A 26,567-nucleotide genomic window follows, 5' to 3' on the forward strand; every position below is an offset into this window, starting at 1 on the left:
TAATTAATAAGAAAGCTGGTCATGTCGTTGACCGATTAACTAACTAGATGGCTTACCGAACCAGAAGGTTCATCACCGAACTAACCAAAGCCCTCCACCGGACCCTGTCCTGGGCCAACAAAATCCAGTCTCCTTCAACTCCTATCTCCCATAGATCCCGCCTGAGATTATCCTCCCATCTACGTCTAGGTCTCCCCAGAGGTCTCTCCCCCTCAGGCTTCCCGGTGCAAACCTCTTGTCCCATCCATGCACGCTACATGCCCAGACCATCTCATTCTTCTCGACTTAATCACCCTGACAATATTGGGGGAGGAGTACAGATTTTTAAGCTCGTCATTGTGCAGTTTTCTCCATGCCCCATCATCTTCTCTCCTAGGCCCAAATATCCTCCTAAACACCCGATTCTCAAACACCTGCAATCTGTGTTCCTCCCTCTGAGTGAGAGACCATGTTTCGCACCCATACCACACAACAGGCAAGATTATTGTTTTGTATATTTTAATCTTCAGGTTCTTAGAAATCAGACGGGAAGACAAAATATTTTGAACTGAGATGTAGCGAGCATTTCCGGAATTTAGTCTCCTCCTAACTTCGTCGTGAGCATCATTTTGAATCGTTTTTGTTGTTCCCAAGTATTTGAACTTTGTCACACTTTCAAAGGATTTATGAGCCACCTTAATGTCTGTCGGGTACATCATCGTGTTCACAAAAGCCCACCACCGGGGTCTATCCTGAGTCAGTTGCATCCAGTTCACTCCATTGAGACCCATCTTCGTAAGATTCGTCTTAATGTTATCTTCCCACCTACGCCGAGGTGTTCCCTTCAGGCCTTGTAAACTTTCAACTCGCCCTAAAAACATCGGCTGAGGAGCTCGTCATGCATTTTTCTCTGTTATCCGTCCCACTCCCGTTTTGGGTCCAGACATCTTCCTCGACACTCTGTTCTCAGAGCCCCTCAGTCTATGTTCCTCCCTGAAAGAGAGAGACCACGTTTTGCACCCATAAATTCTTTGCACTCAATAATAGCAAACATTCCCCGGATTTAATCTGCTGATGTAGGGAGATAATGAGAGGGAGATTTGTCGATAATTAAGGCTTGTGAAACCGGAATAAAATTTCTTCTCAGTTCCCTAAAACGCTTTAATAATGTCGATGTATCAAGAGATGAAAAGCGTTAGAATTATTGTTGAGAATATAAACCCCACTTCTTAGCATCGACATATTTTTATTTAGATTCTGGGATACGAAACACGTTTAATTCCTTTAAAATTGTAAAAAGTTAATTGCCTACTGGAATATTCTTTTATTATCAATGTTGCCGTGAACACACACAAGTCAATCTAATGTTAATTGAAATTGTTTTAAAAAGAAGACAAGTCTAATTCTCGTACACGAGTTCAAAAATGCAGATGAAAACAATAAATGTGATGAACAATAATAATAAATAGGAATCCCTTACCTCAAACTTTGTTCAATTGTATGAGACCACGACGTCCACCAGCAATGATCGATCTAATCAAAACTAAAATGGAAAGAGTGGAGGGCAGTTTGACAGATTTCTTAATAATTCTTATATAAGATAAGAAATTGTGATATTCTATATTAGTAAGAAATGCCACAAACAACATATTCCTTCCACCTAACATTTACCTTGTTACAGCTGAACCTAAACGATAACAAGCCGCTGCATCCAGTCTGTACAGAAAGTCATTATTTCACGGTCACGAACTCTGAAATGACAAATGTTCGTGTAAAAGACAGATCAATGGAAATGTCACCTTATATTTTAAACTGCGGCGTAGCTCAGACTTTTGTGTGGAAGGAAACAATCTTGGATGAAGATAAGTGCAAAATTCCTCTGACAGCATAGCCGAGTTTCCAGGAAATTCCAAAGTGCAATGGCCGTGACATTCCACATGAAACCAGATTCATTCAGAATGGAGTTGCCTCTTTCCACATCCTACGTCATTAGGAACCCTGCTTATTCCAAACTGCATTACAACACTGATATTTAAACACCGCAACCTATCTGCTGTCACACCACAGCGACCAGAATGGCATATCCAGATCACATCAGGTGTTCCGAGTAAAGGTGACGATTCTGAAGAAAAAAGTAAGACAAGTTTACTGCAATTACTGTCATCATCATTATTGCCATCTTCTTCTTCCAAACATCTAATCTGCCATATGCAACTTCCGTGCTCATTCTTTTCCTTTCTGACTGCCTCACTAGAATCGTAACAAACTGGTAATATTACCAACTACAAAACATCAGTGCCTTCCTGGACAAACACGTAGTAGCTAGTTTTAACACTTTTCTTAGTATTCAAATTGAGCCGAGTTGTTTTCTAACGATTACGAGGACGAACAAGACCTCAAAACAATGTAGAAATACACGAATTCTGTCGGCCAATGTACAAACGTTCTAGGCTACGCTTCAGGAAGTTGTCAAATGTCACTTTCATAAATTACAAAGGGACCCTTTTCCCCCGCCCAGTAATGTATCCAACGCAACGAATTATGGTCGTATCACGTAGGAAGATGGTGGGGACAAACGAAGTCAAATCAGACGACAAAACGATGAAGTAAAGCAAACGCGAAAAGCCGTTCAATATGACCTTCGTGACTGTATGTTCGTAAATAATTTGTTTCGGCTACGGTAAAAAAATGATCATTTCCTTGTTAACCAAAGCAACGCGCCATTCATTACGCTAAACTACGTTCAATTTTTCTGCTACCCTTTTTAAAACAATCCGCAAACCTACGCCCACATCTTGGTTCAGATTTTTATTCAAAGTCTTGGTTACTCGTATGGTCACATTTCCAGCAATTACAGAACCAGCAGACAACTGCCTGCCTTCTCTCTGTCGCTCCACACCCAATTCACATAACATGATGGAAGGATGACTGTAAGTGCCAAAGAAACTGGCAGGGTGCTGGGGCCACCAACCCGGTCGCAAATACTTAGACATTCTGTACTGTGGACGTGGGGATTCCCCACTAAGTAAAGGAGAGCCACCAAAAATTTCTTACTTTGAGGAAACATCTCTCCATGACACCAGCAGCAGCACTCTCAATGTAACAACTTTAACAAGTAGAAACACAACAAAATAAAGAAAGCAATTCTACAAAACAATATTTTGTATCTGACATTACGTCAATAAACAGTTTTACGAGATGAGTTTTAGTGCACGCTGATTACTGAATTGACAGCATGTCTACACGAGAATTTCTGATTGTGGTCACAATGTTTATTAATATCCCGGGACCCCTTCAACATCGTGATCGTATGTTGATTGACTACCCAATAACAAGATCAATAAAACGTGCAACAAACAAAGCTACGTTCTACCTCCAAGAATCATACGCAAAGGAATCTTCACTCACAGACAGCTCAAACACTCTAATATTTTAACAAAAATCCTGCAAAAGAGCTGTACCACTTAAAGTCCTCTCCCTTCCATTTCAGCGCGGATTCTTACAGTAGTAGTTCTAGAAATGAAAGGAGGGGAGACACGGGTTTCGTATTGTATGCATTTCCTTCCTGATTTCTGCCCTCTAAAAAAATAACTGAGGGTTTTAGTGGGTGCGATATGGGAGCCCAAGATGAGAGGAAGGAGGGGTTATGTAAAAATATATTTATGAGGGAGCAGCTAAGGTGGTCAACGAACACCAAACAGACATCATATATCATTTCATTTCCAGGTCAACAATCTTTAACCAAGCTAAATGGTCAATAACTTCGGCCTGTCTCTCTCTCACACACACAAAAACACAATCTCTACATTCTTCCTATAAACAATCTGACTGACAACACTAACAAATTAGTCTTTCGTAAGCCAAGAACTCTTCACAACCATTTTACAGACATAAAATAACAATCCTGACAACACCAGCACTGGTACATTGTGACCCACATAAGTGGCACTGCCTATCTATACTTGGTTCCAACCAACCAAACCACTCCTCAATCCTAATGCAAATCCCCATACCCCACCCGCAACCACGGAATATACCAGAAGTAATACTGAGCCTCATCACATGTCCATGAGACTGACACCTGACAACTCTCAACTTATGGTTAAGTCTTAAATAAATGGAACCTCTGACAGTCATCTCCATTTTTGCAAGCAAGTCCAAATTCATAACGAACACCACACCACAAACTTACAAGTTTTGTAACCGATCCCCTTGCTCAACACAGCAAACTCTCAAAATTAACCAAAAGCACAGAAAATATCCCGGCAGCTCCGCTCACTGTGCACAAAACTAAATTACTTACACTGGCAAATGCTCACTTATTAATTAGTAAACAGACCACATTAAAGGCTCCTCAGCACTGCACACATCTCACATGTAACAAAACCTTATCACAAATAGTCACCACCCTCGTCTAAAAAGGATAAATAAACCTCACATTCTGATATCCTATGAACAATATCATGAATGCCTCCAGCGTACCACAGATACTGCAATAATGCCAATCCCTCACCACATTTACGTCTTTCAACATATCAAATCTCACATTTAAGTTCACAACATCTAAAGTACCTAATAAAATTGGACAGACTCATCTCTCTCACACGACAACCACATCAAATACATTCTAATGCTCATGTACTCACACAACGAATGCCTGGTTCAGACCGATATCAGTCTCTTGCGGATACGAGGTTCCTTCTTTGTCCCAGCAGGTTTAATCTTCTGACATCAAGTCGGTCTGCCAACTGTTGCCGCACGTACTTCAACGCTTCTCTGGCTGGCAGTACGCGGGTCACGTGGTGCTCAGTAGAATCTGAAGGATCATTCTGTTTCTCGTAATCTGCTACTCCCAGAAAGAGAAAATACATTCACATTCAAGAAATCAAGACATCACACTCTTCTAAGAACACACAGTTTTACTTCACCAAGCAGTTAACACTCCCACCTTAGCCAATGAACAAGGACCTTCCATTTTCAGAAGACAAATTCTGTCAAGTTCATTACAAACCCATTCACAAGTTAACTTTAAATACGGGTCACAACCAGCGACCTGACAAATTCTTAACTCCCTCGCTCACAGATTCATACTGGAGCCTTTCTTTCCTCCTCCCCAGCAAATTTAAAACATTCGCCAAGTGGGCCATTATTCCACACGTCATAATACTGCAACTACAAACTCTACAACTCACACACGTCACGTCAGACCCACGCAACTTCCCTTGCCACTGATTCAGTGGATATTTAACGAACAGTTCGCTTGCCGTCTGTTTGGAGCCGAGGTGTCCCGGCTTACACGGCTCCCTCTCCTCGTGCCCCATTATGACAGCAAGGGAGTCTATAAACACCAGTCGGTCCATGCCCTTCAGGTTCGCCTGTTTTGATGTCATAAAGAAAGGACGTAAATGAAAGATTAAGAAATGGCAAGCCACTACAACACAGCCAACATCTGTAGCACTTCTACTACTAAGGTGAATTCAACCGACAAGGGGCAAGAGGTAGCCGTATCAATTAGATTTATTTTCCATATCACCATCAGTAATGCCACTTTATAATGCCTTCTGGAAGCAAAGGTGGAAACTTCACCAACAGTAATATAAATTGTTTCAATGTTGAACAATCTAAATTTATAAAACTGAACTCACCAGCTGCCTGTGATATCGCCACCATTGTGCAGTGACACACAAGGAACACCGTCGTAACTCTTTCATGGCTGCAGCAACAAACACTCCTACCAACTTACACAACAGGCCTTACTGGCTGTTCCAGATATGAAGCAGACGCTTTCAACAAGTTCACGTACTAAATGTGGTTTTAAGAGAGATTTCAGGTTCTCACAGTGGTCTTTGGGTTCTAACACCACTTGGACTTACAGAAAACCAACACCGATTATGGTTTTTAAACATTTAATGGTTCGCTATATCAGCTGAAGTTATCCTTGTGACTAAGCGCAATGCCATGAGGCAGTGGGAGCATGGAGGTAAACTCCATGCATTCTCAATTATAGAACTATGTGGAGGTCAGCCTCAAAATGTGGTTCCTTAAACTGGCAAAGAAAAATCACGTTCTTCATTGTTTCTTTGTAGTCTCAATAGAAGAAATAGACAAGTTCTTTATTTCATTAAAACCATTTACTACTTTTCAGGACAAAAGGTCTTCTTCCTTCAATAATGGCATTGTAATTCAGAAAAGAATTTTATTAAACAATTTACTCAAATGGATAAACTTACCTGTGACTGCCATCTGGTGAGTGGCTCTGGCTTGCTTGTCTTGCAATCTGAACGGAATCCCATGGACTGCGGAGATCTCCACATGTGGATCATCAAAACTGCAACAGCGAATCACAATAAGTACAGATAATTACACTCACATCCTAATGTTCAATGGTCACAGCAGTGGCCAATGCAGTAGCTGCTTCCTAAATCAGCAACTGATGTAAGAGGCACAGAGCAAATGGGAAAACTGGGTTTATGATATGACAAAGAAATACATTACTTGTAGAAGCCTCCTGGTACTGGCAGGATACTAAACACAAACTAATTATGATACAGCCTCTAACGGGCTCACTGTACCAGTAAATAATGAGTTCTGGGTGCTCAGAGAAAAATCTATATCAGTGCCTCATAGACTGCCTTGGGACTCGCTTACAATTCTGCGAAGAAAAGCCAGTGATTAACAATCTGTTATGTCATGTTAGTACCATCAGGCTGGAAAAACATCTTTTATTTTGTACACTATTTTAATATCAAGAATGAGGTTAGTTTGACAATATTCTTCTGCCTCCAACTGCTCTTATATACCTTGGACAGGAGAAAAGCTGCTGCACTCTATTCTCATCATCATTAAAATTCAGGGATGCCACCAAGAAACAGCAAATTATTTCCCAGCACTGACGACGGTAGAACGGATCCGTCGTGCTTGACTTCTGAGCACTAGATGCTGTCTCCACGACCTGGAAAACACAAGCGACAGTTTCAAGTTATAACGACTAAGGAAAGTGAAATGTTTTAGTTACAGTAACTTCCATGCGGCATTGTTATAATACTTTCACGTACTGCACTTACTGTAATACTCTAAACACCTTTTCTCCACATCAGGGCGCATGTCATATTTATTTCCAGAAACTTTGGGTTTCATGGACACCTAGACTTTTATTTTGCAAGTGGAAACAAGTTTGACAAATCTCAACAACACTGAAATAAAAATTAACTACAAGCATATAATTTTTGTATAGTCTATGCTAACCCTAATAAACGTCAAAAAGGAACGTACTATACGCGTACCAAGTTATTTAATAATCTTCCACCAACAATTTAAACTCTAAATGATTTAAAGGTGTTCAAGCGTGCATTGAGAGGTCACCTCATCACTCACACTTTCCATTCTGCAGTTTATTTCACCTCTGCTGAAATTTCTTCAGTTTTATGTATATCTATAATCTATATTTAAAGTGGTTTTGCATTTCTATTTAAAATTCTGAGGTTTATGTATATTAATTTGTAATTTTTTTTAATACCTGTATTGCAGAATCTGAAGGTTATGTACATTCACATATGAAACACGTCCTTGCATTGTGTCAAAAGTACTGAGGTTTACATATATTGAATGAAGTCCTGAAGTTTATGTTTATTGTATGAAATGACTTGTACTGCATCCTTTGGATTACTCCTAAGAAGGATCTATGGAATGCAAAGAAACTCTACTCTCTAACATACCTGAATAATGCAATTCCTTATCACACACACTAATAAGGCTTTTTACATGCAAAAGAAAATAATCACAACAATGGCAGGTGTCAAAAGCTGCTTACCTTATAGAGAATAATTTCGTAAATTTAATATACTTCCACTTGCAAGTGAATTTATATTCTGCTTGCTATCATTTGTGGTGGAAAAGTTGGATAATTTTAAAAGAAATACAGATGTACATAATTGAATTACAAGATGTAAACCCTGCTAAATGTCAAAGAGGAGTGTACTTTACACGTGTCAAGTTATTTAATAATTAAAACTCTAAATTGTGATATAAATGTATTCAAGCCTGCACTGAAATTAGCTTTCATACTTGAATTGCAAAATCTGAAGGTTATGTACATTCATATGTGAAACACGTTCTTGTAATTGTGTCAAAAGTACCGAGGTTTACGTATATTGAATGAAGTCCTGAAGTTTATGTTTATTGTATGAAATGACTTGTACTGCATCCTTTGGATTACTCCTAAGAAGGATCTATGGAATGCAAACAAACTCTACTCTCTAACATACCTGAATAATGCAATTCCTTATCCAAGTAACAAACACTCCAGGTGCTTCGTTCTGTCTCGTTCTTCACATCTCCAACTCCAAATAAGCTGCTTCCCCATCACGCACACAACTGATCTTCTGAAACACTGATATTCAGACAAATTGGTCCTCCATGTCTTCGTTGATGCCAGTAAACACACACTACAGCTACAGTTCACATGAAAGTTGCTACTCAGCACATCCCCTGATCTCAAACTCCTCTTTGAGACAGACTAGGCACTCCCACTAAATCTATAACAGTACACCTCCTCGGAAAGCAAGGTATATAATCGCACGAGGGCCTGAGGTCTTCCTTGTGGCATTGTGAGGCATGCTACGAACACCCCATACTTGGTCACTAGGAATCAAAAGTGGGCAACTGTGGTGTGGTGTGGTGTGGTGGCCACATAACCAACATTACAACCTGTAACCCTAGCTGCTTACTTCTAGCTTCTTCACTGCGATAAGCTCTTGCACAAAGTTAAATCAACAGCTACTGAATTTCCACATGCAAGTCACAAAAACAGAGGCTGCCACCACGAGTCTGTGGGTCATCCCAACCGCATCGACTGATGAATTGTGTCCATCATGCACAGTGGTCATGTCAGCTACCGGAGCAAAGTCTTGCTACCTCCGTAGTAATGATGGATTCGAAACTGCATAACGGCTGAAGTATCCCATATGCTTGCATTCACGCCTACCTGAAACAAAACCATGTACAGAAATAAACATCCGCATTGAGAGACCAGTATTAATTCTTACTACGAAGGCACTCTACACCACATTAATAACCTACTGGCAACTAATCCGGCCTTTCGTGCAACCAAAATATTTCCCACTTTACGTACTTCACACAGGAGAAAGATGACAAACATCAGTTCAAATAAACTTGCAAGCATTGGAAATATAAGAGAGTAAAGCTGCACTCGACTGGGCATGCATCCTACTATCACGCCGTCCGAAGTAAACAATAACAGCAGAGGAGCTGCGCCATTTTCTCGCACGCAGGGACGGCAACGTCTGAAAAACAGCGAACACATCCCGCCACCGGCGGAGCATGAGGGATATTCAATGATCAATATGTGCGCACCCTGACGAACTGTCCTGTCATCTACCGACAATACACCTGAGGTACATGCCCGTCCGCGAACACTACACGGCACTGCCGAACCAAATGCTGACTGAAATACCACTCCAAAGACTGTAAAATTATGAAGACCTCAAACTTTATTCCGTGAATACCATTAGTGACACATCTTCTCCTTTAAAAACGACAGGAAGTAAAGAAAAAAATTAAGGCGAAACGAGCTACCAACTTCGCCTATAAGAAACCAACTACCAATCACTTCCATAACCTCAAAAATCATAAAATAATTTATGAATCCAACCACACCCAATAAACTACAGCTCAATCAACTTAGCACGAAGCACTATGAAACAAGTAGCCCACAATTTGCATCTACATCGCCTACATCCTAGGGCACATTTGTCACATAACCTGTCGGTCGCCGTTATGATACTGCTCAGATTGATACCAGACACAACTCTTGAATACCTGCACGTCTACCTATAAATTACCCAGTGAAATCGTCCACGTCCTTTCCAACACGAACTTATCCTCGTCACATTTCATGTTGGCACTCAAGACATCACGGAAATTCAGCACCGACATTCTCCCTACGCGATAATTTCTCACAAGTAATTTTGCAGAAGGGCGAAAACGTCTCGCGAGCTGAGTCATTTGAAAAGTACGACCAACATCACCTATAAGACACCAACTAATAAACATTTCCATAACCTAAATATCTTCCATCATTTATGAAAACAGGTGGGATTTCGTAAACTACAGCTCAATGAACGAAGCACTATAAACGATTATTGCATATGTCGCCACTACACAGCCCCTCTGCCAACAGGTTGTACTTCACGAGCATCTATAACACACCCAACGACCCAGCCCACTGGTGACCGTACTTCAACAACACAAACTTCACTTCGTCAGACTCCATTTTGGCACATGCAGCAATCAACACTTAATACACTACCAACAAAATTAATGCCGGCAATATTCGCTGAAAACCACTTGCAGAAAAACACACACAATCCAGAAAACTCATTGCACTTACCTGACTTACAAAAAGCAATCTCATCACTGGCAAGTCACACTTTTCGATCATAGGACAACTGCTATTGCGCATCTCCCGTTAACGACTGTTTGGAAACTCCCTCTCGGTGATGATCACCAAGTATTCCCGTTACCTCCCGCTTTGACATCTCTTTACAGATTTACATAGAGAAAATACAAACTAAGTAATGCGTGGTCAGCACACTTTTAAAGCCCTCCTGGGTCAGAGAACGGACACCCACTATTATCAAGACTGTCCGGTATAGCTATGCCAGAGATCTTCATCACCGCACTTCCTAAACGAGTGAAACTGCAGAGCCCCCCCCCATCTGCTTCCGAACAGATTCACAATGACTGACGTTTTGAAGATCTTTCTGTGGCATTAGCTTGAACTGAGAATGTGAAATGGGATGAAGCAGATAAAAGGAAATAACATATTCTTTCCAGGAAGCAGACTCTTATCAACGCAATGTGATTGAGGCCGACATTTCTACTATTTTACTACACTCCGTAGAACACCCCACACACATAACTAGACATCCACACCTTACACGTTCACACAATTCATATCTAAGTTGCTATCACACTTGCAACACAATTACCACAACAGAGCAAGCCCCTGTCAATGGGTTAAATTTTTAGAAATTATTCGAAAGTCAATTTTCAAAAGGCAAATATCTCCCGATCTGTAGGAATCTGAGAGACAAACCTTATGTCACTTTGAGGGAAACTATATGTCAACTTCCTGTCAGAGTCACGTCAATGTATGTTCAAGGGTTTGGAGGATAGAGACATTTTAATTTTTCGAGATAATTCGAAAGTCAATTTGTGAAAGTCAAATATCTCCCGATCTGTAGGAATCTGAGAGACAAACCTTATGTCACTTTGAGGAAACGCATATGTCAACTACATGTCAGAGTCACGTTAATGTATGTCCAAGGGTTTGGAGGATAGAGACATTTAAATTTTTCGAGATTATTCGAAAGTCAATTTTTAAAAGGCAAATATCTCCCGATCTGTAGGAATCTGATACACAAAACTTATGTCACTTTGAGGGAACGTATATGTCAACTTCATGTCATAGTCACGTCAATGTATGTCCAAGGGTTTGGAGGATAGAGACATTTAAATTTTTAGAGATTATTCGAAAGTCAATTTTTAAAAGGCAAATATCTCCCGATCTGTAGGAATCTGAGAGACAAAACTTATGCCACTTTGAGGGAACGTATATGTCAACTTCATGTCATAGACACGTCAATGTATGTCCAAGGGTTTGGAGGATAGAGACATTTAAATTTTTCGAGATTATTCGAAAGTCAATTTTTAAAAAACAAATATCTAACGATCTGTAATCATCTGAGAGACAAACCTTATGTCACTTTGAGGGAACGCATATGTCAACTTTTTGTCAAAGTCACGTAAAAGTATGTCCAAGGGTTTGGAGGATAGAGACATTTTAATTTTTCGAGATTATTCGAAAGTCAATTTTTAAAAGGCAAATATCTCCCGATCTGTAGGCATCTGAGAGACAAACCTTATGTCACTTTGAGGGAACGCATATGTCAACTTCATGTCAGAGTCTCGTCAATGTATGTCCAAGGGTTTGCAGGATAGATACATTTAAATTTTTCGAGATTATTCGAAAGTCAATTTTTGAATAGGCAAATATCTCCCGATCTGTATTAATCTGAGAGACAAAACTTATGTCACTTTGAGGGAACGTATATGTGAACTTCATGTCATAGTCACGTCAATGTATGTCGAAGGGTTTGGAGGATAGAGACATATAAATTTTTAGAGATTATTCGAAAGTCAATTATTAAAAGGCAAATATCTCCCGATCTGTAGGCATCTGAGAGACAAAACTTATGTCACTTTGAGGGAACGTATATGTCAACTTCATGTCAGAATCTCGTCAATGTATGTTCAAGGGGTTGGACGATAGAGACATTTAAATTTTTAGAGATTATTCGAAAGTCAATATTTAAAAGGCAAATATCTCCCGATCTGTAGGCATCTGAGAGACAAAACTTATGTCACTTTGAGGGAACGCATATGTCAACTTCATGTCAGAGTCACGTCAATGTATGTCCAAGGGTTTGGAGGATAGAGACATTTTAATTTTACGAGATTATTCGAAAGTAAATTATTAAAAGGCAAATATCTCCCGATCTGTAGGAATCTGAGAGACAAAACTTATGTCACTTTGAGGGAACGTATATGTAAATCTCCTGTCAGAGTCACGTCAATGTATGTCCAAGGGTTTGGAGGATAGAGACATTTTAATTTTACAAGATTATTCGAAATTCAATTTTTAAAAGGCAAATATCTCCCGATCTGTATTAATCTGAGAGACAAAACTTATGTCACTTTGAGGGAACGTATATGTCAACTTCATATCAGAATCTCGTCAATGTATGTCCAAGGGTTTGGACGATAGACACATTTAAATTCTTCGAGATTATTTGAAAGTCAATATGTAAAAGGCAAATATCTCCCGAACTGTAGGCATCTGAGAGACAAACCTTATGTCATTTTGAGGGAACGGATATGTCAACTTCATGTCAGAGTCTCGTCAATGTATGTATAAGGGTTTGGAGGATAGAGACATTTTAATTTTTCGAGATTATTCGAAATTCAATTTTTAAAAGGCAAATATCTCCCGATCTGTAGGAATCTGAGAGACAAACCTAATGTCACTTTGAGGGAACATATATGTCAACTTCCTGTCAGAGTCACGTCAATGTATGTCCAAGGGTTTGGAGGATAGAGACATTTAAATTTTTAGAGATTATTCGAAAGTAAATTTTTAAAAGGCAAATATCTCCCGATCTGTAGGAATCTGAGAGACAGAACTTATGTCACTTTGAGGGAACGTATATGTAAACGTCCTGTCAGAGTCACGTCAATGTATGTCCAAGGGTTTGGAGGATAGAGATATTTTAATTTTACGAGATTATTCGAAAGTCAATTTTTAAAAGGCAAATATCTCCTGATCTGTAGGAATCTGAGAGACAAAACTTATATCACTTTGAGGGAACGTATATGCCAACTACATGTCAGAATCTCGTCAATGTATGTCCAAGGGTTTGGACGATAGAGAAATTTTAATTTTTCGAGATTATTCGAAAGTCAATTTTTAAAAGGCAAATATCTCCCGATCTGTGGGCATCTGAGAGACAAACCTTTTGTCACTTTGAGGGAAAGCATATGTCAACTAGATGTCAGAATCTCGTCAATGTATGTCCAAGGGTTTGGACGATAGAGATATTTTAATTTTTCGAGATTATTCGAAAGTCAATTTCTAAAAGGCAAATATCTCCCGATCTGTAGGCATCTGAGAGACAAACCTTATGTCACATGAGGGAACGCATATGTCAACTTGATGTCAGAGTCTCAACAATGTATGTTAAAGGGTTTGGAGGATAGAGACATTTAAATTTTTCGAGATTATTCGAAAGTCAATTTTTAAAAGGCAAATATCTCCCGATCTGTAGGAATCTGAGAGACAAAACTTATGTCACTTTGAGGGAACGTATATGTCAACTTGCTGTCAGAGGCACGTCAATGTATGTCCAAGGGTTTGGAGGATAGAGACATTTAAATTTTTAGAGATTATTCGAAAGTCAATTTTTGAAAAGGCAAATATCTCCCGATCAATAGGAATCTAAGAGACAAAACTTATGTCACTTTGAGGGAACGTATATGTCAACTTCATGTGAGAATCTCGTCAATGTATGTCCAAAGGTTTGGACGATAGAGACATTTTAATTTTTCGAGATCATTCGAAAGTCAATTTTTAAAAGGCAAATATCTCCCGATCTGTAGGCATCTGAGAGACAACCCTTATGCCACTTTGAGGGAACGCATATGTCAACTTCATGTCAGAGTCTCGTCAATGTATGTCCAAGGGTTTTGAGGATATAGACATTTTAATTTTTCGAGATTATTCGAAAGTCAATTTTTGAAAAGGCAAATATCTCCCGATCTGTATGAATCTGAGAGACAAAACTTATGTTTTTTGAGGAAACGTATATGTCAACTTCCTGTCATAGTCACGTCAATGTATGTCCAAGGTTTTGGACGATAGAGACATTTAAATTTTTCGAGATTATTCGAAAGTCAATTTTTTAAAGGCAAATATCTCCCGATCTGTAGGCATCTGAGAGACAAACCTTATGTCACTTTGAGGGAACGCATATGTCAACTTCATGTCAGAGTCTCGTCAATGTATGTCCAAGGGTTTGCAGGATAGATACATTTAAATTATTCGAGATTATTCGAAAGTCAATTTTTGAATAGGCAAATATCTTCCGATCTGTATTAATCTGAGAGACAAAACTTATGTCACTTTGAGGGAACGTATATGTGAACTTCATGTCATAGTCACGTCAATGTATGTCGTAGGGTTTGGAGGATAGAGACATATAAATTTTTAGAGATTATTCGAAAGTCAATTATTAAAAGGCAAATATCTCCCGATCTGTAGGCATCTGAGAGACAAAACGTATGTCACTTTGAGGGAACGTATATGTCAACTGCATGCCAGAATCTCGTCAATGTATGTCCAAGGGGTTGGACGATAGAGACATTTAAATTTTTAGAGATTATTCGAAAGTCAATATTTAAAAGGCAAATATCTCCCGATCTGTAGGCATCTGAGAGACAAAACTTATGTCACTTTGAGGGAACGCATATGTCAACTTCATGTCAGAGTCTCGTCAATGTATGTCCAAGGGTTTGGAGGATAGAGACATTTTAATTTTACGAGATTATTCGAAAGTAAATTTTTAAAAGGCAAATATCTCCCGATCTGTAGGAATCTGAGAGACAAAACTTATGTCACTTTGAGGGAACGTATATGTAAATGTCCTGTCAGAGTCACGTCAATGTTTGTCCAAGGGTTTGGAGGATAGAGACATTTTAATTTTACAAGATTATTCGAAATTCAATTTTTAAAAGGCAAATATCTCCCGATCTGTATTAATCTGAGAGACAAAACTTATGTCACTTTGAGGGAACGTATATGTCAACTTCATGTCAGAATCTCGTCAAAGTATGTCCAAGGGTTTGGACGATAGACACATTTAAATTCTTCGAGATTATTTGAAAGTCAATATGTAAAAGGCAAATATCTCCCGAACTGTAGGCATCTGAGAGACAAACCTTATGTCATTTTGAGGGAACGGATATGTCAACTTCATGTCAGAGTCTCGTCAATGTATGTATAAGGGTTTGGAGGATAGAGACATTTTAATTTTTCGAGATTATTCGAAATTCAATTTTTAAAAGGCAAATATCTCCCGATCTGTAGGAATCTGAGAGACAAACCTAATGTCACTTTGAGGGAACATATATGTCAACTTCCTGTCAGAGTCACGTCAATGTATGTCCAAGGGTTTGGAGGATAGAGACATTTAAATTTTTAGAGATTATTCGAAAGTAAATTTTTAAAAGGCAAATATCTCCCGATCTGTAGGCATCTGAGAGACAACCCTTATGCCACTTTGAGGGAACGCATATGTCAACTTCATGTCAGAGTCTCGTCAATGTATGTCCAAGGGTTTTGAGGATATAGACATTTTAATTTTTCGAGATTATTCGAAAGTCAATTTTTGAAAAGGCAAATATCTCCCGATCTGTATGAATCTGAGAGACAAAACTTATGTTTTTTGAGGAAACGTATATGTCAAATTCCTGTCATAGTCACGTCAATGTATGTCCAAGGTTTTGGACGATAGAGACATTTAAATTTTTCGAGATTATTCGAAAGTCAATTTTTAAAAGGCAAATATCTCCCGATCTGTAGGCATCTGAGAGACAAACCTTATGTCACTTTGAGGGAACGCATATGTCAACTTCATGTCAGAGTCTCGTCAATGTATGTCCAAGGGTTTGCAGGATAGATACATTTAAATTATTCGAGATTATTCGAAAGTCAATTTTTGAATAGGCAAATATCTCCCGATCTGTATTAATCTGAGAGACAAAACTTATGTCACTTTGAGGGAACGTATATGTGAACTTCATGTCATAGTCACGTCAATGTATGTCGTAGGGTTTGGAGGATAGAGACATATAAATTTTTAGAGATTATTCGAAAGTCAATATTTAAAAGGCAAATATCTCCCGATCTGTAGGCATCTGAGAGACAAAACTTATGTCACTTTGAGGGAACGCATATGTCAACTTCATGTCAGAGTCTCGTCAATGTATGTCCAAGGGTTTGGAGGATAGAGACATTTTAATTTTACGAGATTATTCGAAAGTAAATTCTTAAAAGGCAAATATCTCCCGATCTGTATTAATCTGAGAGACAAAACTTATGTCACTTTGAGGGAACGCATATGTCAACTTCATGTCAGAGTCTCGTCAATGTATGTCCAAGGGTTTGGAGGATAGAGACATTTTAATTTTACGAGATTATTCGAAAGTAAATTCTTAAAAGGCAAATATCTCCCGATCTGTAGGAATCTGAGAGACAAAACTTATGTCACTTTGAGGGAACGTATATGTAAATGTCCTGTCAGAGTCACGTCAATGTATGTCCAAGGGTTTGGAGGATAGAGACATTTTAATTTTACAAGATTATTCGAAATTCAATTTTTAAAAGGCAAATATCTCCCGATCTGTATTAATCTGAGAGACAAAACTTATGTCACTTTGAGGGAACGTATATGTCAACTTCATGTCAGAATCTCGTCAATGTATGTCCAAGGGTTTGGACGATAGACACATTTAAATTCTTCGAGATTATTTGAAAGTCAATATGTAAAAGGCAAATATCTCCCGATCTGTAGGCATCTGAGAGACAAACCTTATGTCATTTTGAGGGAACGCATATGTCAACTTCATGTCAGAGTCTCGTCAATGTATGTATAAGGGTTTGGAGGATAGAGACATTTTAATTTTTCGAGATTATTCGAAAGTCAATTTTTAAAAGGCAAATATCTCCCGATCTGTAGGAATCTGAGAGACAGAACTTATGTCACTTTGAGGGAACGTATATGTAAACGTCCTGTCAGAGTCACGTCAATGTATGTCCAAGGGTTTGGAGGATAGAGACATTTTAATTTTACAAGATTATTCGAAAATCAATTTTTAAAAGGCAAATATCTCCCGATCTGTATTAATCTGAGAGACAAAAGTTATGTCACTTTGAGGGAACGTATATGTCAACTTCATGTCAGAATCTCGTCAATGTATGTCCAAGGGTTTGGACGATAGACACATTTAAATTCTTCGAGATTATTTGAAAGTCAATATGTAAAAGGCAAATATCTCCCGATCTGTAGGCATTTGAGAGACAAACCTTATGTCATTTTGAGGGAACGCATATGTCAACTTCATGTCAGAGTCTCGTCAATGTATGTATAAGGGTTTGGAGGATAGAGACATTTTAATTTTTCGAGATTATTCGAAAGTCAATTTTTAAAAGGCAAATATCTCCCGATCTGTAGGAATCTGAGAGACAAACCTAATGTCACTTTGAGGGAACATATATTTCAACTTCCTGTCAGAGTCACGTCAATGTATGTCCAAGGGTTTGGAGGATAGAGACATTTAAATTTTTAGAGATTATTCGAAAATAAATTTTTAAAAGGCAAATATCTCCCGATCTGTAGGAATCTGAGAGACAGAACTTATGTCACTTTGAGCGATCGTATATGTAAACGTCCTGTCAGAGTCACGTCAATGTATGTCCAAGGGTTTGGAGGATAGAGATATTTTAATTTTACGAGAAAATTCGAAAGTCAATTTTTAAAAGGCAAATATCTCCCGATCTGTAGGAATCTGAGAGACAAAACTTATATCACTTTGAGGGAACGTATATGCAAACTACATGTCAGAATCTCGTCAATGTATGTCCAAGGGTTTGGACGATAGAGAAATTTTAATTCTTCGAGATTATTCGAAAGTCAATTTTTAAAAGGCAAATATCTCCCGATCTGTAGGCATCTGAGAGACAAACCTTATGTCACATGAGGGAACGCATATGTCAACTTCATGTCAGAGTCTCGTCAATGTATGTTAAAGGGTTTGGAGGATAGAGACATTTAAATTTTTCTAGATTATTCGAAAGTCAATTTTTAAAAGGCAAATATCTCCCGATCTGTAGGAATCTGAGAGACAAAACTTATGCCACTTTGAGGGAACGTATATGTCAACTTGCTGTCAGAGGCACGTCAATGTATGTCCAAGGGTTTGGAGGATAGAGACATTTAAATTTTTAGAGATTATTCGAAAGTCAATTTTTGAAAAGGCAAATATCTCCCGATCAATAGGAATCTAAGAGACAAAACTTATGTCACTTTGAGGGAACGTATATGTCAACTTCATGTGAGAATCTCGTCAATGTATGTCCAAGGGTTTGGACGATAGAGACATTTTAATTTTTCGAGATCATTCGAAAGTCAATTTTTAAAAGGCAAATATCTCCCGATCTGTAGGCATCTGAGAGACAACCCTTATGCCACTTTGAGGGAACGCATATGTCAACTTCATGTCAGAGTCTCGTCAATGTATGTCCAAGGGTTTTGAGGATATAGACATTTTAATTTTTCGAGATTATTCGAAAGTCAATTTTTGAAAAGGCAAATATCTCCCGATCTGTATGAATCTGAGAGACAAAACTTATGTCACTTTGAGGGAACGTATATGTCAACTTCATGTCATAGTCACGTCAATGTATTTCGAAGGGTTTGGAGGATAGAGAAATTTAAATTTTTAGAGATTATTCGAAAGTCAATTTTTAAAAGGCAAATATCTCCCAATCTGTTTGAATCTGAGAGACAGAACTTATGTCACTTTGAGGGAACGTATATGTCAAATTCCGGTCAGAGTCACGTCAATGTATGTCCAAGGGTTTGGAGGATAGAGGCATTTAAATTTTTAGAGATTATTCGAAAGTCAATTTTTGAAAAGGCAAATATCTCCCGATCTGTAGGAATCAGAGAGACAAAACTTATGTCACCTTGAGGGAACGTATATGTCAACTTCATGTCAGAATCTCGTCAATGTATGTCCAAGGGTTTGGACGATAGAGACATTTTAATTTTTCGAGATTATTCGAAAGTCAATTTTTAAAAGGCAAATATCTCCCGATCTGTATTAATCTAAGAGACAAAACTTAAGTCACTTTGAGGGAACACATATGTCAACTTCATGTCAGAGTCTCGTCAATGTATGTCCAAGGGTTTGGAGGATAGAGATATTTTAATTTTTCGAGATTATTCGAAAGTCATTTTTTAAAAGGCAAATATCTCCCGATCTGTAGGAACCTGAGAGACAAAACTTATGTCACTTTGAGGGAACATATATGTCAAATTCCGGACAGAGTCACGTCAATGTATGTCCAAGGGTTTGGAGGATAGAGACATTTAAATTTTTAGAGATTATTCGAAAGTCAATTTTTAAAAGGCTAATATCTCCCGATCTGTAGGAATTTGAGAGACAAAACTTATGTCACTTTGAGGGAATGTATATGTCAACTTCATGTCAGAATCTCGTTAATGTGTGTCCAAGGGTTTGGAGGATACAGACATTTAAATTTTTCGAGATTATTCGAAAGTATATTTTTTAAAAAGCAAATATCTCCCGATCTGTAGGAATATGAGAGACAAACCTTATGTCACTTTGAGGGAACGCATATGTCAACTTCATGTAAGAGTCACGTCAATGTATGTCGAAGGATTTGGAGGATAGAGACATTTAAATTTTTAGAGATTATTCGAAAGTCAATTTTTAAAATTCAAATATCTCCCGATCTGTAGGAAGCTGGGAGACAAAACTTATGTCACCTTGAGGGAACGTATATGTCAACTTCCTGTCAGAAGCTCGTAAATGTATGTCCAAGGGTTTGGGGGATAGAGACATTTTAATTTTTCGAGATTATTCGAAAGTCAATTATTAAAAGGCAAATATCTCCCGATCTGTAGGAATCTGAGAGACAAAACTTATGTCACTTTGAGGGAACGTAAATATCAACTTTCTTTCAGAGTTTTGTCAATGTATGTCCATGGGTTTGGAGGATAGAGCCATTTAAATTTTTAGAGATTATTCGAAAGGCAATTATTAAAAGGCAAATAACTCCCGATCTGTAGGCATCTGAGAGACAAACCTTTTGTCACTTTGAGGGAACGCATTTGTCAACTTCATGTCAGAGTCTCGTCAATGCATGTCCAAGGGTTTGGAGGATAGAGACATTTTAATTTTTCGAGATTATTCGAAAGTCAATTTTAAAAAGCAAATATCTCCCGATCTGTAAGAATTTGAGAGACAAAACTTATGTCACTTTGAGGGAACATATATGTCAACTTCCTGTCAGAGTCACGTCAATGTATGTCCAAGGGTCTGGAGGATAGAGACATTTAAATTTTTAGAGATTATTCGAAAGTCAATTATTAAAAGGCAAATATCTCCCGATCTGTAGGAATCTGAGTGACAAAACTTATGTCACTTTGAGGGAACGTATATGTCAACATCCTGTGAGAGTCACGTCAATGTATGTCCAAGGATTTGGAGGATAGAGACATTTAAATTTTTAGAGATTATTCGAAAGTCAATTTTTGAAAAGGAAAATATCTCCAGATCTGTAGGAATCTGAGAAACAAATCTTATGTCACTTTGAGGGAACGTATATGTCAACTTCATGTCAGAATCTCGTCAATGTATGTCCAAGGGTTTGGACGATAGAGACATTTTAATTTTTCGAAATTATTCGAAAGTCAATTTTTAAAAGGCAAATATCTCCCGATCTGTATGAATCTGAGAGACAAAACGTATGTCACTTCGAGGGAACGTATATGTAAATATCCTGTCAGAGTCACGTCAATGTATGTCCAAGGGTTTGGAGGATAGAGACATTTTAATTTTTCAAGATTATTCGAAAGTCAATATTTCAAAAGGCAAATATCTCCCGATCTGTATGAATCTGAGAGACGAACCTTATGTCACTTTGAGGGAACGTATATGTCAACTTCATGTCAGAATCTCGTCAATGTATGTAAAAGGGTTTGGGCGATAGAGACATTTTAATTCTTCGAGATTATTCGAAAGTCAATTTTTAAAAGGCAAATATCTCTCGATCTGTAAGCATCTGAGAGACAAACCTTATGTCACTTTGAGGGAACGAATATGTCAACTTCATGTCAGAGTCTCGTCGATGTATGTCCAAGGGTTTGGAGGATAGAGACATTTCAATTTTTCGAGATTATTCGAAAGTCAATTTTTGAAAAGGCAAATATCTCCCGATCTGTATTAATCTGAGAGACAAAACTTATGTCAATTTGAGGGAATGTATATGTCAACTTCATGTCATAGTTACGTTAATGTATGTAGAAGGGTTTGGAGGATAGAGACATTTAAATTTTTCGAGATTATTCGAAAGTCAATTTTTAAAAGGCAAATATCTGCCGATCTGTAGGAATCTGAGAGACAAAACTTATGTCACTTTGAGGGAACGTATATGTCAACTTGTTGTCAGAGTCACGTCAATGTATGTCAGTGGGTTTGGAGGAAACAGACATTTAAATTTTTAGAGATTATTCGAAAGTCAATTTTTAAAAGGCAAATATCTCCCGATCTGTAGGCACCTGAGAGACAAACCTTATGTCACTTTGAGGGAACGCATATGTCAACTTCATGTCAGAGTCTCGTCAATGTATGTCCAAGGGTTTGGAGGATAGAGACATTTTAATTTTTCGAGATTATTCGAAAGTCAATTTTTAAAAGGCAAATATCTCCCGATCTGTAGGAATATGAGAGACAAAACTTATGTCACTTTGAGGGAACGTATATGTCAACATCATGTCAGAATCTCGTTAATGTATGTCCAAGGGTTTGGAGGATACAGACATTTAAATTTTTAGAGATTATTCGAAAGTGTATTTTTTAAAAAGCAAATATCTCCCGATCTGTAGGAATCTGAGAGACAAAACATATGTCACTTTGAGGGAACATATATGTCAACTTTCTGTCAGAGTCACGTCAATGTATGTCCAAGGGTTTGGAGGATAGAGACATTTAAATTTTTAGAGATTATTCGAAAGTCAATTATTAAAAGGCAAATATCTCCCGATCTGTAGGAATCTGAGAGACAAAACTTATGTCACTTTGAGGGAACGTATATGTCAACATCCTGTCAGAGTCACGTCCATGTATGTCCAAGGATTTGGAGGATAGAGACATTTAAATTTTTAGAGATTATTCGAAAGCCAATTTTTGAAAAGGCAAATATCTCCCGATCTGTAGGAATCTGAGAAACAAATCTTATGTCAGTTTGAGGGAATGTATATGTCAACTTCATGTCAGAATCTCGTCAATGTATGTCCAAGGGTTTGGACGATAGAGACATTTTAATTTTTCGAGATTATTCGAAAGTCAATTTTTAAAAGGCAAATATCTCCCGATCTGTAGGAATCAGAGAGACAAAACTTAAGTCACTACGAGGGAACGTATATGTCAACGTCATGTCAGAATCTCGTCAATGTATGTCCAAGGGTTTGGACGATAGAGACATTTTAATTTTTCGAGATTATTCGAAAGACAATTTTTAAAAGGCAAATATCTCTCGATCTGTACGCATCTGAGAGACAAACCTTATGTCACTTTGAGGGAACGAATATGTCAACTTCATGTCAGAGTCTCGTCAATGTATGTCCAAAGGTTTGGAGGATAGAGACATTTCAATTTTTAAAGATTATTCGAAAGTCAATTTTTGAAAAGGCAAATAACTCCCGATCTGTATTAATCTGAGAGACAAAACTTATGTCACTTTGAGGGAATGTACATGTCAACTTCATGTCATAGTTACGTCAATGTATGTCGAAGGGTTTGGAGGATAGAGACATTTAAATTTTTCGAGATTATTCGAAAGTCAATTTTTAAAAGGCAAATATCTGCCGATCTGTAGGAATCTGAGAGACAAAACTTATGTCACTTTGAGGAAAGGTATATGTAAACTTCCTGTCAGAGTCACGTCAATGTATGTCCAAGGGTTTGGAGGAGAGAGACATTTAAATTTTTAGAGATTATTCGAAAGGCAATTTTTAAAAGGCAAATATCTCCCGATCTGTAGGCACCTGAGAGACAAACTTTATGTCACTTTGAGGGAACGCATATGTGAACTTCATGTCAGAGTCACGTCAATGTATGTCAAAGGGTTTGGAGGATAGAGACATTTTAATTTTTCGAGATTATTCGAAAGTCAATTTGTGAAATTCAAATATCTACCGATCTGTAGGAATCTGAGATACAAAACTTATGTCACATTGAGGGAACGTAAATGTCAACTTCCTGTCAGAGTGTTGTCAATGTATGTCCAAGGGTTTGGAGGATAGAGAAATTTAAATTTTTAGAGATTATTCGAAAGTCAATAATTAAAATTCAAATATCTAACGATCTGTAGGAACCTGAGAGACAAAACTTATGTCACTTTGAGGGAACGGATATGTCAACTTCCTGTCAAAATCTCGTCAATGTATGTCCAAGGGTTTGGACGATAGAGACATTTAAATTTTTCGAAATTATTCGAAAGTCAATTTTTGAAAAGGCAAATATCTCCCGATCTGTATTAATCTGAGAGACAAAACTTATGTCACTTTGAGGGAACGTATATGTCAACTTCATGTCAAAATCTCGTCAATGTATGTCCAAGGGTTTGGAGGATAGAGACATTTTAATTTTTCGAGATTATTGGAAAGTCAATTAGTGAAAGGCAAATATCTCCCGATCTGTAGGAATCTGAGACACAAAACTTATGTCACTTTGAGGGAATGCATATGTCAACTTCGTGTCAGAGTCACGTCAATGTATGTCCAAGGGTTTGGAGGATAGAGACATTTAAATTTTTAGAGATTATTCGAAAGTCAATATTTAAAATTCAAATATCTAACGATCTGTAGGAACCTGAGAGACAAAACTTATGTCACTTTGAGGGAACGGATATGTCAACTTCCTGTCGTAGGTACGTCAATGAATGTCCAAGGGTTTGGAGGATAGAGACATTTAAATTTTTAGAGATTATTCGAAAGTCAATTTTTAAAAGGCAAATATCTCCCGATCTGTAGGAATCTGAGAGACAAAACTTATGTCACTTTGAGGGAACGTATATGTCAACTTGATATCAGAGTGTCGTCAATGTATGTCCAAGGGTTTGGAGGATAGAGACATTTTAATTTTTCGAGATTATTCGAAAGTCAATTTTAAAAGGCAAGTATCTCCCGATCTGTAAGCATCTGAGAGACACACCTTATGTCACTTTGAGGGAAAACATATGTCAACTTCATGTCAGAATCTCGTCAATGTATGTCCAAGGGTTTGGAGGATAGAGACATTTTAATTTTTCGAGATTATTCGAAAGTCAATTTGTGAAAGGCAAATATCTCCCGATCTGTAGCAATCTGAGGGACAAAACTATGTCACTTTGAGGGAACGCATATGTCACCATCCTGTCAGAGTCACGTCAATGTATGTCCAAGGGTTTGGAGGATAGAAACATTTAAATTTTTAGAGATTATTCGAAAGCCAATTTTTGAAAAGGCAAATATCTCCCGATCTGTAGGAATCTGAGAGACTAATCTTATGTCACTTTGAGGGAACGTATATGTCAACTTTATGTCAGAATCTCGTCAATGTATGTCCAAGGGTTTGGGGGATAGAGACATTTTAATTTTTCGAGATTATTCGAAAGTCAATTTTTAAAAGGCAAATATCTCCCGATCTGTAGGAATCTGAGAGACAAAACTTATGTCACTTTGAGGGAACGTAAATATCAACTTTCTATCAGAGTCACGTCAATGTATGTCCATGGGTTCGGAGGATAGAGACATTTAAATTTTTCGAGATTATTCGAAAGTCAATTTGTGAAAGGCAAATATCTCCCGATCTGTAGCAATCTGAGAGACAAAACTTATGTCACTTTGAGGGAACGCACATGTCAACTTCGTGTCAGAGTCACGTCAATGTATGTAGAAGAGTTTGGAGGATAGAGACATTTAAATTTTTAGAGATTATTCGAAAGCAATTATTTAAATTCAAATATCTCCCGATCTGTAGGAATCTGAGAGACAAAACTTATGTCACTTTGAGGGAACGTATATGTCAACGTCCTGTCAGAGTCACGTCAATGTATGTCCAAGGGTTTGGAGGATAGAGACATTTAAATTTTTAGAGATTATTCGAAAGTCAATTATTTAAAGGCAAATATCTCCCGATCTGTAGGAATCTGAGAGACTAATCTTATGTCACTTTGAGGGAACGTATATGTCAACTTCATGTCAGAATCTCGTCAATGTATGTCCAAGGGTTTGGACGATAGGGACATTTTAATTTTTCGAGAATATTCGAAAGTCAATTTTTAAAGGCAAATATCTCCCGATCTGTAAGCATCTGAGAGACAAACCTTATGTCACTTTGAGGGAAAACATATGTCAACTTCCTGTCAGAGTCACGTCAATGTATGTCCAAGCGTTTGGAGGATAGACACATTTAAATTTTTAGAGATTATTCGAAAGTCAATTTTAAAAGGCAAATATCTCCCGATCTGTAGGAATCTGAGAGACAAAACTTATGTCACTTTGAGGGAACTTATATGTCAACTTCCTGTCAGAGTCACTTCAATGTATGTCCAAGGGTTTAGAGGATAGAGACATTTAAATTTTTAGAGATTATTCGAAAGCATATTTTTTAAAAAGCAAATATCTCCCGATCTGTAGGAATCTGAGAGACAAAACTTATGTCACTTTGAGGGAACGTATATGTCAACTTGATGTCAGAGTCATGTCAATGTATGTCCAAGGGTTTGGAGGATAGAGACATTTAAATTTTTCGAGATTATTCGAAAGTCAATTTGTGAAAGGCAAATATCTCTCGATCTGTAGCAATCTGAGAGACAAAACGTATGTCACTTTGAGGGAACGCATATGTCAACTTCGTGTCAGAGTCACGTCAATGTATGTCCAAGAATTTGGAGGATAGAGACATTTAAATTTTTAGAGATTATTCGAAAGTCAATTTTTGAAAAGGCAAATATCTCCCGATCTGTAGGAATCTGAGAAACAAATCTTATGTCACTTTGAGGGAACGTATATGTCAACTTCATGTCAAAATCTCGTCAATGTATGTCCAAGGGTTTGGACGATAGAGACATTTTAATTTTTCGAGATTATTCGAAAGTCAAT

General features: G+C 37.9%; 1 protein-coding gene and 1 long non-coding RNA gene across 6 annotated transcripts; both read right to left on the reverse strand.

Moving 5' to 3' along the window:
* Positions 1-476: 476 nt before the first annotated feature.
* On the reverse strand, positions 477-7,790 carry LOC147871866 (transcription-associated protein 1-like). 3 transcript variants are annotated; one of them, XM_087360067.1, is made up of 5 exons: positions 6,780-7,790; positions 6,210-6,307; positions 5,625-5,710; positions 5,172-5,354; positions 477-4,825 (listed from the first exon to the last, which is right to left on the reverse strand). In XM_087360067.1, the coding sequence occupies exons 2-5, from the start codon at positions 6,220-6,222 to the stop codon at positions 4,775-4,777; spliced, it is 333 nt and encodes a 110-aa protein (XP_087216193.1). In that variant the 5' UTR covers positions 6,223-6,307; positions 6,780-7,790; the 3' UTR covers positions 477-4,774. The 3 variants fall into 3 exon arrangements, with proteins under 3 accessions (XP_087216193.1, XP_087216191.1, XP_087216192.1); XM_087360065.1 differs by having other exon boundaries at positions 477-5,354; positions 6,780-7,786; XM_087360066.1 differs by lacking the exons at positions 5,625-5,710; positions 6,780-7,790 and having other exon boundaries at positions 477-5,354; positions 6,210-6,303.
* Positions 7,791-8,350: 560 nt separating this feature from the next.
* Positions 8,351-11,008, reverse strand: LOC147871867 (uncharacterized). 3 transcript variants are annotated; one of them, XR_015538218.1, is made up of 3 exons: positions 10,388-11,008; positions 9,209-9,281; positions 8,351-8,962 (listed from the first exon to the last, which is right to left on the reverse strand). It is a non-coding gene; the product is annotated as an uncharacterized LOC147871867 (long non-coding RNA). The 3 variants fall into 3 exon arrangements; XR_015538219.1 differs by lacking the exon at positions 9,209-9,281 and having other exon boundaries at positions 10,388-10,999; XR_015538220.1 differs by lacking the exon at positions 10,388-11,008 and having other exon boundaries at positions 9,110-10,377.
* Between the last annotated feature and the right edge of the window lie 15,559 nt (positions 11,009-26,567).

The sequence above is a fragment of the Zootermopsis nevadensis genome, unplaced genomic scaffold (genome assembly GCF_977971745.1).
Source record: "Zootermopsis nevadensis isolate Lab colony 2312 unplaced genomic scaffold, Znev_1.0 Znev_ptg000037l, whole genome shotgun sequence".
Taxonomy (NCBI): Eukaryota; Metazoa; Arthropoda; class Insecta; order Blattodea; family Termopsidae; genus Zootermopsis; species Zootermopsis nevadensis.